General features: G+C 43.4%; 1 protein-coding gene across 4 annotated transcripts in view; it reads left to right on the top strand.

The window, feature by feature from the left end:
* LOC138265661 (kyphoscoliosis peptidase-like) overlaps positions 1 to 14,248 on the top strand; it is a 395,468-nt gene that overhangs the window by 187,487 nt on the left and 193,733 nt on the right. For 2 of the 4 annotated variants that reach the window (XM_069213568.1, XM_069213567.1), the window contains exons 5-6: positions 6,425 to 6,484; positions 7,319 to 7,378. The exons of 1 other annotated variant lie outside the window; for it this stretch is intronic. In XM_069213568.1, the coding sequence (XP_069069669.1) occupies positions 6,425 to 6,484; positions 7,319 to 7,378 (120 nt within the window). The remainder of the gene's footprint in view (positions 1 to 6,424; positions 6,485 to 7,318; positions 7,379 to 14,248) is intronic. One more of the 4 variants, XM_069213570.1, reaches the window with a different exon arrangement.

Below are 14,248 nucleotides of genomic sequence, written 5' to 3'. Positions count from 1 at the left end.
GCCGAAGAGTAAAGAATAGTTATCTCTGCTCACAAGGCAAATGCATATCCTGGAAAGCATGTACATGTATGCGCATATTCACTTTCTAACTTTTTGAAGAGAGTAGCATTAACACAATTTGTGATTGAATTGTGGCCATTTTCCAGGCAACTAATTTCTGCCAATGGTGGGCTCTGTTAACTCAGCTAGACGCAGTTCTGAAATCCCCATCTATAGGGTGCAATGGGCACCTCTAAACTAAGGCCACATGAATGTGCCTCGCACACAATCACCCCGGTCTCAGCAACAGGCGACACCTCCAAATTCTGTTACATTACAGGGAGGAGAGGGGGGAATCTATGGTTACTCTTGCTGCACATGGCTTGCACAGTTTGTCACCAATGATAATCTGTATCTACATGTTGGATGAAAGAACCTGATAATATGTTATCCATGCCACGCTCTTTACTTGTGTCAATTAATGTACTGATGTCTATGCTTGATGAAAAACAATAAAGTTTGTGTTAAAAAAATATATAAAGGCTGCAGTGGGGGCATGACAATTTGTTACTGCTTGCTTTTGCCATTACAATTAGAACCGCGGGTGGAGGGGGACAGGTTGTGTGCATACCTTGAGAGAAATCAGGTGCTCACTTGGAAGAAAATAGTTTTTCGATCCATCTATTTAGCTGAACTAAGATTATTGTTGCAAATATTTTGCTAAAACCATATTTTTGATGCTTGATATTTCCCCTTCCCCCCCCTTCTATATATTGAAAAAGGTATGTCTTCTGGAATTCCATTTGTCTTACCAATTCCTTTAAATATGTACCAAAACACTACGTGGAACTATTAAAAATGCCTCCACGTTGAACCAAACCTCAAATAAAACCATGGGTGATGCAAGCAAGCCTGACCCTTCCTAGTATAGCTCTCTTCAACTTTACATCCATCCGTCTATTCATTAATTTTCTCATCCTCCCCCCCAACTCCTTCATCCATCCATGCATCTATCCATTTATCATATTACCTTGCCTTCCTTGCCTTATTTTCTGTACAGGCTTTTTGTTTCACTCTTAGAACTGTAACTCTGTTTTGTAGGCTTTCCAAGTTCGCCTGCTCATTTGACACTTGTTAGAACTTCAGACCTTATTTGGTCTTTAATGTTAATAGATAAGAGGACGCGTTATAGGTCGATGAACCTTTTGACTACGCTTGGAGTAATCCCACCATAACACATTAGTGCAATGGAAATACTACCTCACAATTTTATAAACATCAGTCAATTATTTCCCTGGACTCAGTAATCTTCACACGCTGTGACTTATTAAGTCATGAATAACCACACCTTTTAGTGAAAGTTGATGAGTTTATTTCCCTATGATAACAATAACTAATATCATGTAAATTAGTCTCAAAACCAAATGGTTCGCATAAACAAACAACACCGGTTGGCCAAATCTTCTAAAGAATCTAAATTTAGCTAGTGCATTGGCTATCAAACATTTTAGAATCATAGTACTAATCAATAACAAGAAAAGTTGCACATTAGAAATGACATACATCAGTTCAGCAACTGAACAACATGAATCCTTTTAGTAATGATTTGTTAGCATTTTAAGTGTCTCCCTCTCTACCTCCAAATTGGAATAGCATGTTTGGGCTTCTTGTAAAAACAATTTCAGTCAAAGTTAATTTGGAAACATCTAGCTATGGCTCTAATAAAACAGCATCTGGTTCCTAGAAACAAAGAACAATATTATAACAAAACAATAGCATTTTATTATACCTCTCCTCAATATGGATTGGCAAGCTGTGATTCTCTTCATCAGTTGGACATCAGTCTGGTCTTCTTCAGCAAAGGACAATGAAAGGACAATGGAAGGGAAATGGTTCAGACACACTGGTCTTCAAGTTATCTGAAACATTTAAGAAACAATCTATAAGGGCAGCATCAAATTATTTAGCCATCAAGCTGGAACTGCTCAGCTCCCAAAACAGAATAGAATAAGCCTGCAAAATGAGGGTGAGAAGGAGAATGATCACTTCGCCCCTGTGCAGTCAGGCTAAGTCAAAATCACCCAAAGAACTTCCCACATTGTAATTGGTCAGAAAATTATATATTTGCAGTCAACCCAATTAGAATTTACCCTCAAATCAAAGATTTAACTAAACTGTCTTTCACACGTTAATGATTTGCTCCTCTTCTTCTGTTCCCATCGTCCCACTCGTCAGGTAACAATTTTGTAACACCCGGTACTCCAGTCAGTGCACACATTATTGTTTCCTGGTAACATCGCTGTCTCGTACATAAAACTATACAGTGTAACAACTACTAATACAAGATATTCTAGAAAGCAATTCTTATGAGAAAGTTAAAGACATCTGCTGAAGCTTGGTCAACTCAGTGTGAACAATAAATGGGTTAGATTTTCTGAACATACATTCCCACAGTTTTATTCAGACATTGTATTAGTAAGGCATGAGGCTGTGCAAACTAGGCCCAAAACCTGGCTAACTTAAGGCCTACGATTATTAAGCAAATACATTTAATTAAATCATTAATATAACATTTCATTATAATTTCTCTAAGCATACACTTTGTATAATAATTAATACACATTTACTAAAAGCAGTACATATTAATAGCGGCCACTCAAGTGGGCACATTTTCCAGGTCGCACATTATTTTCTATGCAAATTCATAACTGGCAATACACAAAAATCATTAGTAATAAGTTCAGCTTTCACATCCTTGCCACACTTTATCCCAAAATTGAACGTCACATGTAGCAAATTATTCTGACCTTCAGGCCAGCCATGGGAAAACCCATTGTACCTTCCTCAACTTTGCTTTCATGCCAACAAAAGACAGTTCCAAAACGCATCAGCTGTAGGCAGTGCAGCCACCATTGTACAGATGTGAAATGATGCCAGGCCTAGGCAGACGTATCACTTTTTTGCTGTACTCTGCCCCTCCTGCAGCATGTTCTGGTTCAATAGTACTGCTGCATTTTGAAAGGGAGCGTAGATCCTTTGAAATCCCACGTTTACACCTTCCAATCTTATTAGTACCTAATTTGGCATTCCTGCTGCAGCAGCAATCACAGTGATGGTGGTGTGCTGGGGTCAGCAGACCACCATGTCTGTGATTGCTTTGTCAATAAAACATTTTTTTAATGCATCCCGTTTTCCTTAATGGGAAATGGGCTGCATTTAAAAACAAAAATGAAAAGTTCCCTTTTTTCATGTTTTCATGGTAGGCAGTGGTCCGTAGGACCAATGCCTGCTCTGAAAAAATATCAGCACCCACCATTTGAAATTGCTCATAACTGTGATTGTTTTGCAACAGCATTCACAGTCACAAAACACTCATACATGGGCCTGTGAGTCGCAATTAGGAAGGGACACCCCTGGAACTCCCTTTCCTAATTGTGACTCGCAATCCATATTTTACGAGTCGGTAACAGAATAGCGACTCACAAAATAGGGATAGTACATCCAACAAGGCCATTTTGTAGTCACAAACGCCAATTTTTGCAGTTTGCGACCACAAAATTGTGTCCTACATCTGGCCCTGAGTTCTTTCCTGGAAGATGGGCACAGCGCCATATACAAGAGAGAGTAAACCTTTGCTATTTGCCGCTTGGACCTACCATTCCCTTTTGGAATTAGGAATCATTATATTCATCATATCCTTCTTCACCCACATCTCCTCAATATGGATTTCTCTGATCTCATGCTGATTTGTTTAAGAAACCTTTGACTTATTGACACATGGGGCTTCAAAAATTGCGAATTCATATGAGTAAGCAAAACACTTTTACGTGTAAATGGAAATCGTTTGGATGGCTGCTTTCCTGGTATATAGGAATGAGGCAGAGAGCCTTTCCTGACAGTTGAGGGATCGCCTCTTGTGCCTTCCGTCCTAGATCAGCATTGTCATAATCTGAAAATGGAGTGGAATCTCTCAATATTGTGCAGTTAGGCCACAAATCTCAAAGGCACCATCCTGTCATTTCGGTTACTGGATTTGCCGTTCTGCCTTGCCCATTATATGAAGGAAGAAACCACCTCTTCAGAACAAAAATATGAACTCTGCCTTCCATACCAGTCCTTGTATGTTTTGATATCTACTTCATACTTACCAGCATTCTCGGGGGCAACATGATTAAGGGCAAAATGGTGATCACCTCTACATTTGCTTTTGTGCTGCCCTGCAAGATTCCATCAGAAAGTAAGTAAGAGTATCAGCAATATTTTCCTGAAAATCTTTACTAAAAGTTGCATAAAATACAATGATGTAAAAATATAAAAATCTCGTGCAAATGCATTCAAGCTCTGCAGACGCTGCCTTGCTTCAAGCCCTTTGTCAGGTGAGTGAAATATGCACTATTGCAATACAAGATTGTCCTTAGCATACCGCCTTGGACATGGGCTAGACTACCTTTTTGACCAAGATGCAACATGTTACTGTGGTCAAGAAGGGCGTTGGTGTGTGTGTAGGAAGCCTCAACATCTGCTACAGCCTATTGATCTTGAGACCCAGGAGCACAGCTTTAGAATGCTAGCTGTGTTATGGGTTATTCACAAAAGATTCGCATCAGCTATTTTGATCCTGGTCCCAGTGTACTGGATCTAATTGAGTTACTGTTTAAGGCCATTTTCTCTGGGCTTCCGGCTGCAAACAGACTAGGCCTACCCCTTGCTTTCCAGCAGCTGTGATGATGAGTAGTTGCCATTTTTTAGCTGTATTTTTGTACGTGTGCTTCCTAAATAACCATTCACAGTCATTTCTTCCAGGAAACTATAGATAATAGTATACACACTTTGAACTCCGGTTAAGGAATGTTCTTTACGCCGGCTGTAAAGAGTATCCTCTGCGTTAATCCACATATAACTAAACTGTAACATGTATGTTTCCTCCAACCCAGCCAGCATGTAGACATAGACAATTTCTACAGTCAAGCAATTTCTCCATATTTCCTGCAACAAGTGTTCAGCAATATCTCCCTGTACTTCTCTGTATTTCAAATATGACGGTCTCCCTCTGGGAAATTAAAGTTCCTTTCTTAATAGGCCTGGTTCCTGAATGCCCCTACTTTGTTGCTTTTTTTTTTTTTCCTGTTCACAACTATCCTCGTGTGTGTGTGCCATCTGTATCCCTCTTACAACTCAATGACTGGTTTTGTGCTTTTTTTCTTGCTCCTCTACACTATGAACCTTCAGCTGTGCTTGAATTTTCACAAACTACGCTAATTCTCCAATCTATCTCCATTCTTCAATCCTGTCACCACTTTACCTCCTCCTGCAGTTGAGTCAATTCTTTGAGTCGTAGCACACGACTTTTATCTCTCATCTTCTTACATGCATTACGCTTTCCCAGTACACCACATTGCATGATTCTGTCTCTCGCTTACCCTACCATATCTACTCCCATTACCATTGATATTTCGCCACCTCCTCTCCCTCCTGTCCTTGCTCACATCTGTCTTTTCTCCCGCTCCTCTGTGCTAGCCTGTACTCCCTTTCCAAAGTCTTACTCTTCTCTACTCTTTCCCATTTCACCAAGCTTCCTTTCCCATCTCTTTCCATTATTTGCCCCACAAACACTTTCCAACTTTCCATCCTATCTTACTTTAGCTTCTGCTACCTTCTCACAATCCTTCCATCCCAATGTCTTTTCTTCCCCTTGGCCTTACCATCCCTCACCCTTGTGTCACAAAGTCTGCACACTTGGATTCACTCATGATCTGAACCCTGATCGCATCCACGATTTTTAGGTTAATTGATTTCTCGTCACCAACCACTTCTCTCTCTCTGGTATTACCCCCACTCTATGCTTCTCCATTTTCGGCACCTTCTTAAACAACTACCTAGTGATTAAAACATTATTTCCATCATGTTGCTAATCTTTCTCCTCAGGACCTGACTTATGCAATCAGTGACTTTCTTGCCCCACTGCCCCCCTTACAGTGTAGCATGCTCAGCATAGTCTTCCCAATCAATATAACTACTTACTATGCTAGGTTTATCATTGATAACTGGTGGCCTCATTCAAGGTGAACTTCCCCTTGGTACCTGTCACTAAAGACCCCAATTCCCTGAATCAACCTTCCCTTTCTCTCATAAGACCCGTTCACAGTAATATCTGCTATTAGTGTGCGGGTGGATGCCTAAATGCATCATGACAATACTACACATTGGCTCTACCCAGCACGTTGATGTGATTCAGTGGAATAATTCCATGTAGCATCTATATATCCCTGTGATTGCTGGGGAGATAGCCTGCTTCATTCTCCCATAGCAGGCACCGCTTCTTCATGGCCCAGCAGTTTCTGGAAGACTGGTTATTTCTACTAAACTGGGTAATATTGCAATTAAAAATCCTTGATAATTCATGACCATTCAGGGAACGCATAAGTGATGTATGTTGTTATTGTAGGGTCTGAGCACAAAGGAAGAAAAGTCCAGAATGACTCACTCGTGTTACACCGGAATAAAGGTAAATGATGACAAGTTAAAAATAAGAAATTAATCTCCATGAATTGGGTCTCTGATGTTAATCGAATTCATTAATAACTTAAATGCTGCAAAATTATATATATTTTTTAAACCATCGAAACATAGAAAAATTCCTGTAAATTTATGACTTTATTATTTAGAATGATTAGCAATTATTGTGAGATTTTCAATGAAGTCTTAAAGGAGAAAACCATACTCAACACACACAGTGACAGAAACCTGATGATTCTCCAAACGAACGACTTGACCTAAATCCATATGTCCTGTCCTCCTCCTGACACACTTGCTACTGCTTTCCTGAAATAAAAGATATTGAATATAAGCTTGTGACTCCATCAGACTGTTCAATCACTCGCTGACCTCGCCCCCATCTCTGCTCAGAGAACAATACACCCCTTGGTTTTTAGCATTCCTACCAAGGGTCTGACTGACCTATATAACAATCAGGCAGTGCCTGAAGGCACCGTCTGACTGGTCAGTGGGTGGGATGGTTTTGGGCTGTTTGTGGGCCTGTTTTATGATCTGTTGGGTTGATTTTTACTATCGACAACACTATTAAAAAACATGGAAAAATCGCAACATTAAAACAACATTGCCTGTATAAAGCTCAATGGGGGTACTTTTATGTTGTTGCCCGGGCCTATTTTCTGTCCCATGAAACCCTGCCCCTACCATGGGCCTGTAGTCCCTGCCCTATTCCACTACCTGCGCATAAGTAATTAAATATGCCTCTTTCTCCATAAAATAAATACTAGCAGAGTCTGGAGTGTCACAAAGGAAAAAACTTTTACTAACCATTTTTTTTTTTGTAAAGTTAATGCGAAGATTCACCATGAGGCTGAGACGGCCAGTGACACATCACAAGATATACAAGGTAAAACGCAGCAAGGTCCCAGGATATTTTTTTAAGTAGAATACATTTTTATGTGTTTATTTAGTCTCACGTTTGAAAACTCTATCCTTCTCACAGAACAATTGTTTCAAAACAATTTTAGAAAGAAAGAAATGCTTAAAAAAAGAAGCTTGCCATTAATCCATTACCTCTCCTCAACAATGCCTCTGGTTGTGGTGTATCGAGAGTCAAAACTGATCCCTTTCCAAGCATGCAATCCTTTGTAAGAAATCCCACCTCTGCCTGGTAGACATGAATGTGATTTTGCTTTTTGAATTTCTGGAGTTTAACCTTTGCTTGATCTAAAGCCTGGCGAGAAGGTTTAATTCCAGGTATAATGGATTTAAATGTAGTTTTCCTTTTGTTCCACGGCAGCTCTTTTTGACATAGTTCTGGCTTGACGTATCACTGAAATATTGCCATTGATTAACCCAGCGATTAATAATCAGCACTAAAGGTGCTATTCACCTACAAGGGCAGCAGTTCTTAATTGCCTGAAGGCTTCTTGAAATTGTGTAATATGCATTTCTCTGATGGTCATAAACCATTTCATAAAGTATGATTACTTTGTCATTCCACATTTACAATGTGAGTCAACCTGTGGGGAGAGGTATGCAAACCCTCCGCCAGCCCAGACCAATTCCAGCCCCGGGGACCCCATCCCCCATGGCCACTGAATTATTAAAAGGGAAAGGTGGTGGCATGGCCTCTCTCCCGGGGCCGATTTCAGCCTTGGGGACAGCATCCCGCAAGGCCCAGCCAATTTGTTAAAGGGGGCACGTGACCCCCCCATCAGGGGGTGATTTAGGCCCCGTGGATCCCTTCCCCTGGGGCCAGGCCAATTATTGAAAGGAGGAGTTGGCTACGTGTACCCCCTCCCCAGGCTGATTTTAGCCCCAGAGATTCAATCCACCAGGGCCTAGCCATTTGTTGCTTGGTGCCCTGACCCCACCCAGGGCACCAAGGTGGAACCGTGGGGGAGAGTTCAAAGCCCCCACGTTCCCCCCCTGGCTGTCCGGCTTTAGAGGGAGCCAGAATTCCTCCCCTTCACAGGGAGCAGCAAGAAATACTTCTCCCTGCATGCAGGAGCAATTCTTTCTGTTGACAGCGGGCAGAAAAACTGTTAAAGTCTGCTTCCAGTGAGTGGGAGCAGTTATCCTGCTTCCACCCTCTGAGAGCAGACTTACTGTTTGTAGTTGTCAAAGATTCTACTAAGCGACAGCAAACAGCTATGTCCAGAGAGTGAACACCTCAGGACACAGGGAGCCGGCCCTAGGGGAGGTGGTGGTCCCCAGGGCCATTAACAGCTCCAGGGGTGGGGGGCCAAGCCGCCCTCTCCTTTGTTTTTCCAGGGCCAGCCCTGGGGAGATGGTGGTCCACTGGGCCGAAAATGGCCCAGGAGGTTACCCGTGCGGCCACCCTCCCCATTAAAAATTTGGCCAAGCCCCAGGAAAGTAGTGGTCCCTGGGGTTGAATATGGCCCGGGAGGCCGCCTCCCCCTTTGACTATATGATCATGGCCATGGGAAGGGGGTGGTCCCTGGGGCCCTGTTGGGCTCGGGCGGGAGGTCTATTTACCACCCCCTCAAATTTTGGCCTAGGCCTGGGGATGTAGTGTCCCTGGGGCTGTAAATGGCCTTGGGAGGTGGACTCAGGTCCCTCTTCCACCTGATGTACATTTGGGCTGCCCCAGCTAGGTGGTGATCTCCCCAGAGCCAAGAACGGCAATAGGGAGGGCAGCCACATGTGCCCCCTCCCAAAAATAACTATTACTTTTTGCCCCCGGGACCTGGCCCACCCGCAGACCGATGTCTAAACAAGCATGGGAGACCGCAATTGTTTTTAAAAAAAAATATTTGACAGGGTTTGCTCCTTCACAATTTTCACAGCAATTTTTTAAAAAGAAAATGCTTTTTAGCCGTGGCGGGGTCCCTGGTGTACTCGATTGTCACAGCTCCTTCGTGTGCCTTCTGTACAGTGTGGGTATGGCCTTCAGGGCTCATGTGGGATTACCCTTGTGGTACTTCAAGGCCTACTGCAACACCAAGACAGACATTCCCCGGGGCCCATGGTCATACTGTACTTAACACTAGGGCAGGACCACCTCCTGGAGCACATTAACCTATTGAATACCTTGTACTGTTGTATAATTAGGCTTTCACTTTGTGAAGAAATGCCACATGTTTCCTGTTTTTTTGGCATCGACTGCCGTGGCTTATTGATTCCAGCTGCCAATGTTTATTGACTTCAACCTTCATTTTAAAACCCATTATGCTGATTTTAGAAATGGGGTTTCTGGTTGGCAGTCAGTTTACACTCTTTACAAGCAGGGACCCTCTCTCTAGTCAGAGCAATGGAGATACACTCTTAAGATAACCTCTGCTCACCCCATTGGTAGCTTGGCACAACGAGTGAGGCTTATCTCAAAGGCAGTGTGCAAAGTATTTGTACCAACACACACAGTATCACAAGTGCAAACACTACAAAATGGACACAACACCAATTTAGAACAAAAGCCAATATTTATTTGAGTAAAACAAGACCAAAGCAACATAAATCCAACATACACATGTAAAGTTATGAATTTTTAAATGTTAAACTTCAATATAGCGCTTAGAAATACAAATGCTTCGAATTGGTGATATAACGGTGTCTTGACAGAGTTGTTCCCAACAATCCGACACCAATGCCACAGGTCACGGAGACGCCCAGACTCCGAGGTACAGTACCTTCTGAAAATGAGGAAACAAGGCAGTGCATGGAGTCAGGGACCGAGGCTTCGCTGTATTCGATGCAGCGTCAGTTCTGGTGCTGCAGAGCGAAGAAGCGGAGGCATCGGTGTGAGGTGTCGGATCCTTGCTCCTTGGTGCAGAGCTGTGAAGGTGAGGTGGCTTCGTGTGAAGCGTCGGATCCTCGCATTTCCGGTCGGGTCAATATCCAGAGGTTATGATGTGGTGCGGCAACCTCAGGTGGTTGCGGTCATGTCAAGAGGTTGCAGGTGCCGTGGCGGAGTCGGGTGTCACGGACGTCGGTAACACAACACTTTGGAACTCACGGAGTCGTGGACTTTGATGAGCTGGCTGCAGCAGTGTTGGGCCTGCGGGGTCTTCATACTCCAGAGGGGACCTCAGCTTCAGTTGCAGGTGGCATCCCGGGATGTGGCAAGGGCGTCAGTCCGGGCGCCGTTCGAAGTTGGTGCACTTAGTTCTTGGATTTTCACCAGCTTCACCTTTCAAGGGCACAGGGACTAGATTAGATACCTCTTGGTAGGGTAGGAGTCTCAGCAGTCTTTGATGGCCATGAGGCTTCAGAACAGGGGGCAAGCTCAGTCCGAGCAATTGGAGAATCTTCTCAAGCAGGATAAACAGCAAAGTCCAGTCTTTGCCCTCTCTAAGGCAGAAGAAGCAACTGCAGGTTAACCCAGCAAAGCATGCACAGCAAAGGGGAATTGCTCCTCCTCCAGCTCTTCAGCTCTTCTCCTTGGCAGAGGCTCCTCTTGATCCAGAAGTGTTTTAAAAATCTAGGGGTTTGGATCCACTACTTATACCCCTTTCTGACTTTGAAATTTGGGCAGTGGATTGCACGATGGGACTGTGCATGGGGGCCCCTGCACTGCCCATGCCAAGTGCATGGGCTTTGCAGGGGCCCCAAGGGGCCCCCTGAGTCACCCATTCTGCCCGCTGTTCCCTGGTAGCAGATTACAACCGCCGAGACTGCCATGGCGGTAGCCTGGCGGTATGACTGTGGCAAGACCGCCACATTCATAATGCGGGCTTTAGTACCACCAGCCTGTTGGCTGTACTACCGCCACTTTTGCCCTGGTGGTCAAAGACCGTCAGGGTTGTAATGAGGGCCATAGTGGGCATGTCAGAAAAGTCTTACAAAGACTCCTGGAACTTGGAAAAAAGCACAATTCATACTCAATCTGTTGAATTTGTGTTATATTTCTTATCCCCAGAGGGTGTAACCATGGATAGGAAAAAGGTTCTTTTGATATTAGACTGGCCAGCTCCCCCCCCCTCCACAGTTATAGAGATGCAAAGTTTTATGGGTTTTTCAAACTTTTACAGATGATTTATCACCCATTTTTCTGACATTGTAAATCCATTTACTAGGTTTTTATGGAAGAAGGGACCTTTTGCGTGGTCCCAGGTAGCCAATGATGCCTTCAATTTGCTTAAGGAAAGATTTACCTTGGCCACAGTACTCAGACATCTAGACCCTATGCAGCCTTAATTTGTGGAGGCAGACACCTCTCAGGTAACAGTTGGGAGGATCCTGTCACAATGCAACAGTACAACTGGGCACATGCACCCAGTTGCCGTTTTTCCCCAAGAAATTATTGCCAGCTGAGCAGAAATATGCATTTGCTGAACAAGAACTATTAGCAATTCAATTATTTTTCCAAGAGTGGGGTCAGTGCCTACTAGGAGCTCAACACATCCTTGCTATATAGACTGATCATAAGAACCTACAATGCCTTTGGTCATTAAAAGCACTGACCCATAGACAAATAAGGTAGTTACTGTTTTTCAGGGAATACAACATCATAACTTATACATCAACACTTAGAAAGGAGTGAGAAGTTTCTATTGGTTGGGCCCTCTGCTTCCCAAACTGTGAGCAAAAATATACACAAAGCAGGCTATACCCAACTCTCTTTCATCCAGTTTTTAATCTACTGACTGTATGTCTTTCCAAATACTTCAAGCAAGTGTTTGAACAGCACCAAGGTAAAATGGTGAGATGTCATAATAATTTTAAGGAAGCATGCAAGCAACTATACAGACCACACTAAGGGCCAGATGTAGCAAAGGGTTTTACCCATTCTGTGTCTATGGGAAAATGTGTTCGTACATATGGCCCTTATTGTACTATTTGTGACTTTTAGAAATAGTAATTGACGCTTTGAGGGATGACTCATGAGTAGTTGCATACTTTTACTGCACTCTAATAGGGTGGATGAAACTTAAAGATATTTCATGATTAGGATAACTATTCTCTCTTTTCAGTCATGACCATATCGAGGTGAGTGTCCTAAGTATGGTCTGTAAAATTGCGTGCATGCTTCCTTAAAATTATTATGAGAGCATTATAATAGGTTGGAAAATTCTACTTTATCACGCAGGAATTTAGAATACTATTTAGACCTGAAGAAAGTCGATTGACCCTTTGGGGCAGCTACACGGCTGAGACGTGTCAACCTTTTGAAGTAAAGAGCCATTGTGTTGTTATGGCATCTCACTGTTTTTATTCTTACCAAAGACCCTGCTCATTGAACTGCCTTCACTCTTTAAGTGCTCCACTTACAAATGCATAGAGCCCACCCACTCACATTAGGTGATATGGGTGTGGGTCCAATGATGAAGCATGCCACAGGTGGCACTTGTGGGTGAGGACCCCACAAATATATCCAAGCAATGTGACAAGAGCACTAATTTACCTGGGTGCTGCTCGCACACTTGCTTGAGGTGTTTGGAAGGTCACGCATTCAGTAGAGTAAAAACAGGATTAAAGAGAGTTGGGTCTACTCTCCTTTGTGTATATTTTGTACAATTTCATCAACAACCAACGTTCAGGTGCACAACCTACCAAGGCCGATATGTTATCTAGGTGGGGCTACACAAGTCAGGACTCACAGGAACTGAAACCACAGAACATCATAGTCCCAGAACATATAGTAGGTCTTTGGGACCAAGAATCATTCCTGAACAGAGCTAGGCAAAACATGAGCCAGGACGATATGGCCTCTTGAGTGACTTGAAAGGCTGACCAAACACATCACAATCTTCCCTACCATGGAACCACCTTATGTATTTCCACAAAAGAATTGACACAGGAAACCTCGACCTGGTGTCATGGTACTCTACTAGCAGGACACCCTTGAATTCACAAAACCTTAGCGGACTGTCAGCAATGGTTTTGGTGGCTGTTGGAAAATGGGTTATTGGTAAGGGCAGGTAGGTACCTACACTTAGCAACAGGCCACTAACCTCCCCTTAGGTCCAGTTAGGTCTTAGTAAATTAAACCCAGCTCAACACTTGGTAGCTTGGCAACGAGCGACAAGGCTTAACTTAGGAGACAGAGTGTAAAGCATTCAAATATCACAAAAAAGTAATTACATACAACACAGGAAACAGTTTAAAAATCCAAAACCAATTCATAAAAATAGATTATATTTTTCTCTTTAAAATTACACAAAAATGAATAAAATCGGATAAGGGGAACCGGAGATGTGAATTTTAAAAGAATTATTGTTTTTTTAGTGCCTAGAAACAAAAAGCCCAATCTGGTCATTTGGTCGCACCTCGACCGGGGCCAAGTCAAAGTTTAAGGCCGACCGCGATAGAGCCCGGCTCGGCTACAGCCCGCGGGAGGCCGCCGTCAAAAGTTTACCTGCGCACTTCGTTGTTTTTCTGAAGATTTTCTTCAGCGGGGAGAACCTGCCAGTCCAATCCGACCTCCTGGAACTCTTCTCCGGATACGCGTCGCAGGAGCCCTCGGTGGAGACTTTTACCTTCGAACTTAGTCGTTTTTTGAGGTGAAAATCCTTCGACCGGGGCAAACCTGGATTTTGATCCGACGTCCTTGGAGCCCTCCTCGGATGCGCTGGCTGGGAGGTACTGGTCAACTTTCTACGTTTGGACTTAGTCTCCTTTTTGGAGATTTCCTTCACCGGGACGAACCTGCAAATCAGGCCAGGTCGCGGTTGAGGCAAGCCGGCTAGAGTTGCCGCTGCGGGTCGGTCCCTCTATGGAACTTTTTTTTCAAAAGTTCTCCAACTTCTCCAAACTTCTGGATCTTCTCACAGATGTTCTTTTAAGGTTCTTTTGGGGTCCACAGCTCACCCCA

The sequence above is a fragment of the Pleurodeles waltl genome, chromosome 11 (genome assembly GCF_031143425.1).
Source record: "Pleurodeles waltl isolate 20211129_DDA chromosome 11, aPleWal1.hap1.20221129, whole genome shotgun sequence".
NCBI classification, from domain to species: domain Eukaryota; kingdom Metazoa; phylum Chordata; class Amphibia; order Caudata; family Salamandridae; genus Pleurodeles; species Pleurodeles waltl.
The sequence above is the reverse complement of the archived record's forward strand: the minus strand, read 5'-3'. Positions and strand labels throughout refer to the sequence as shown.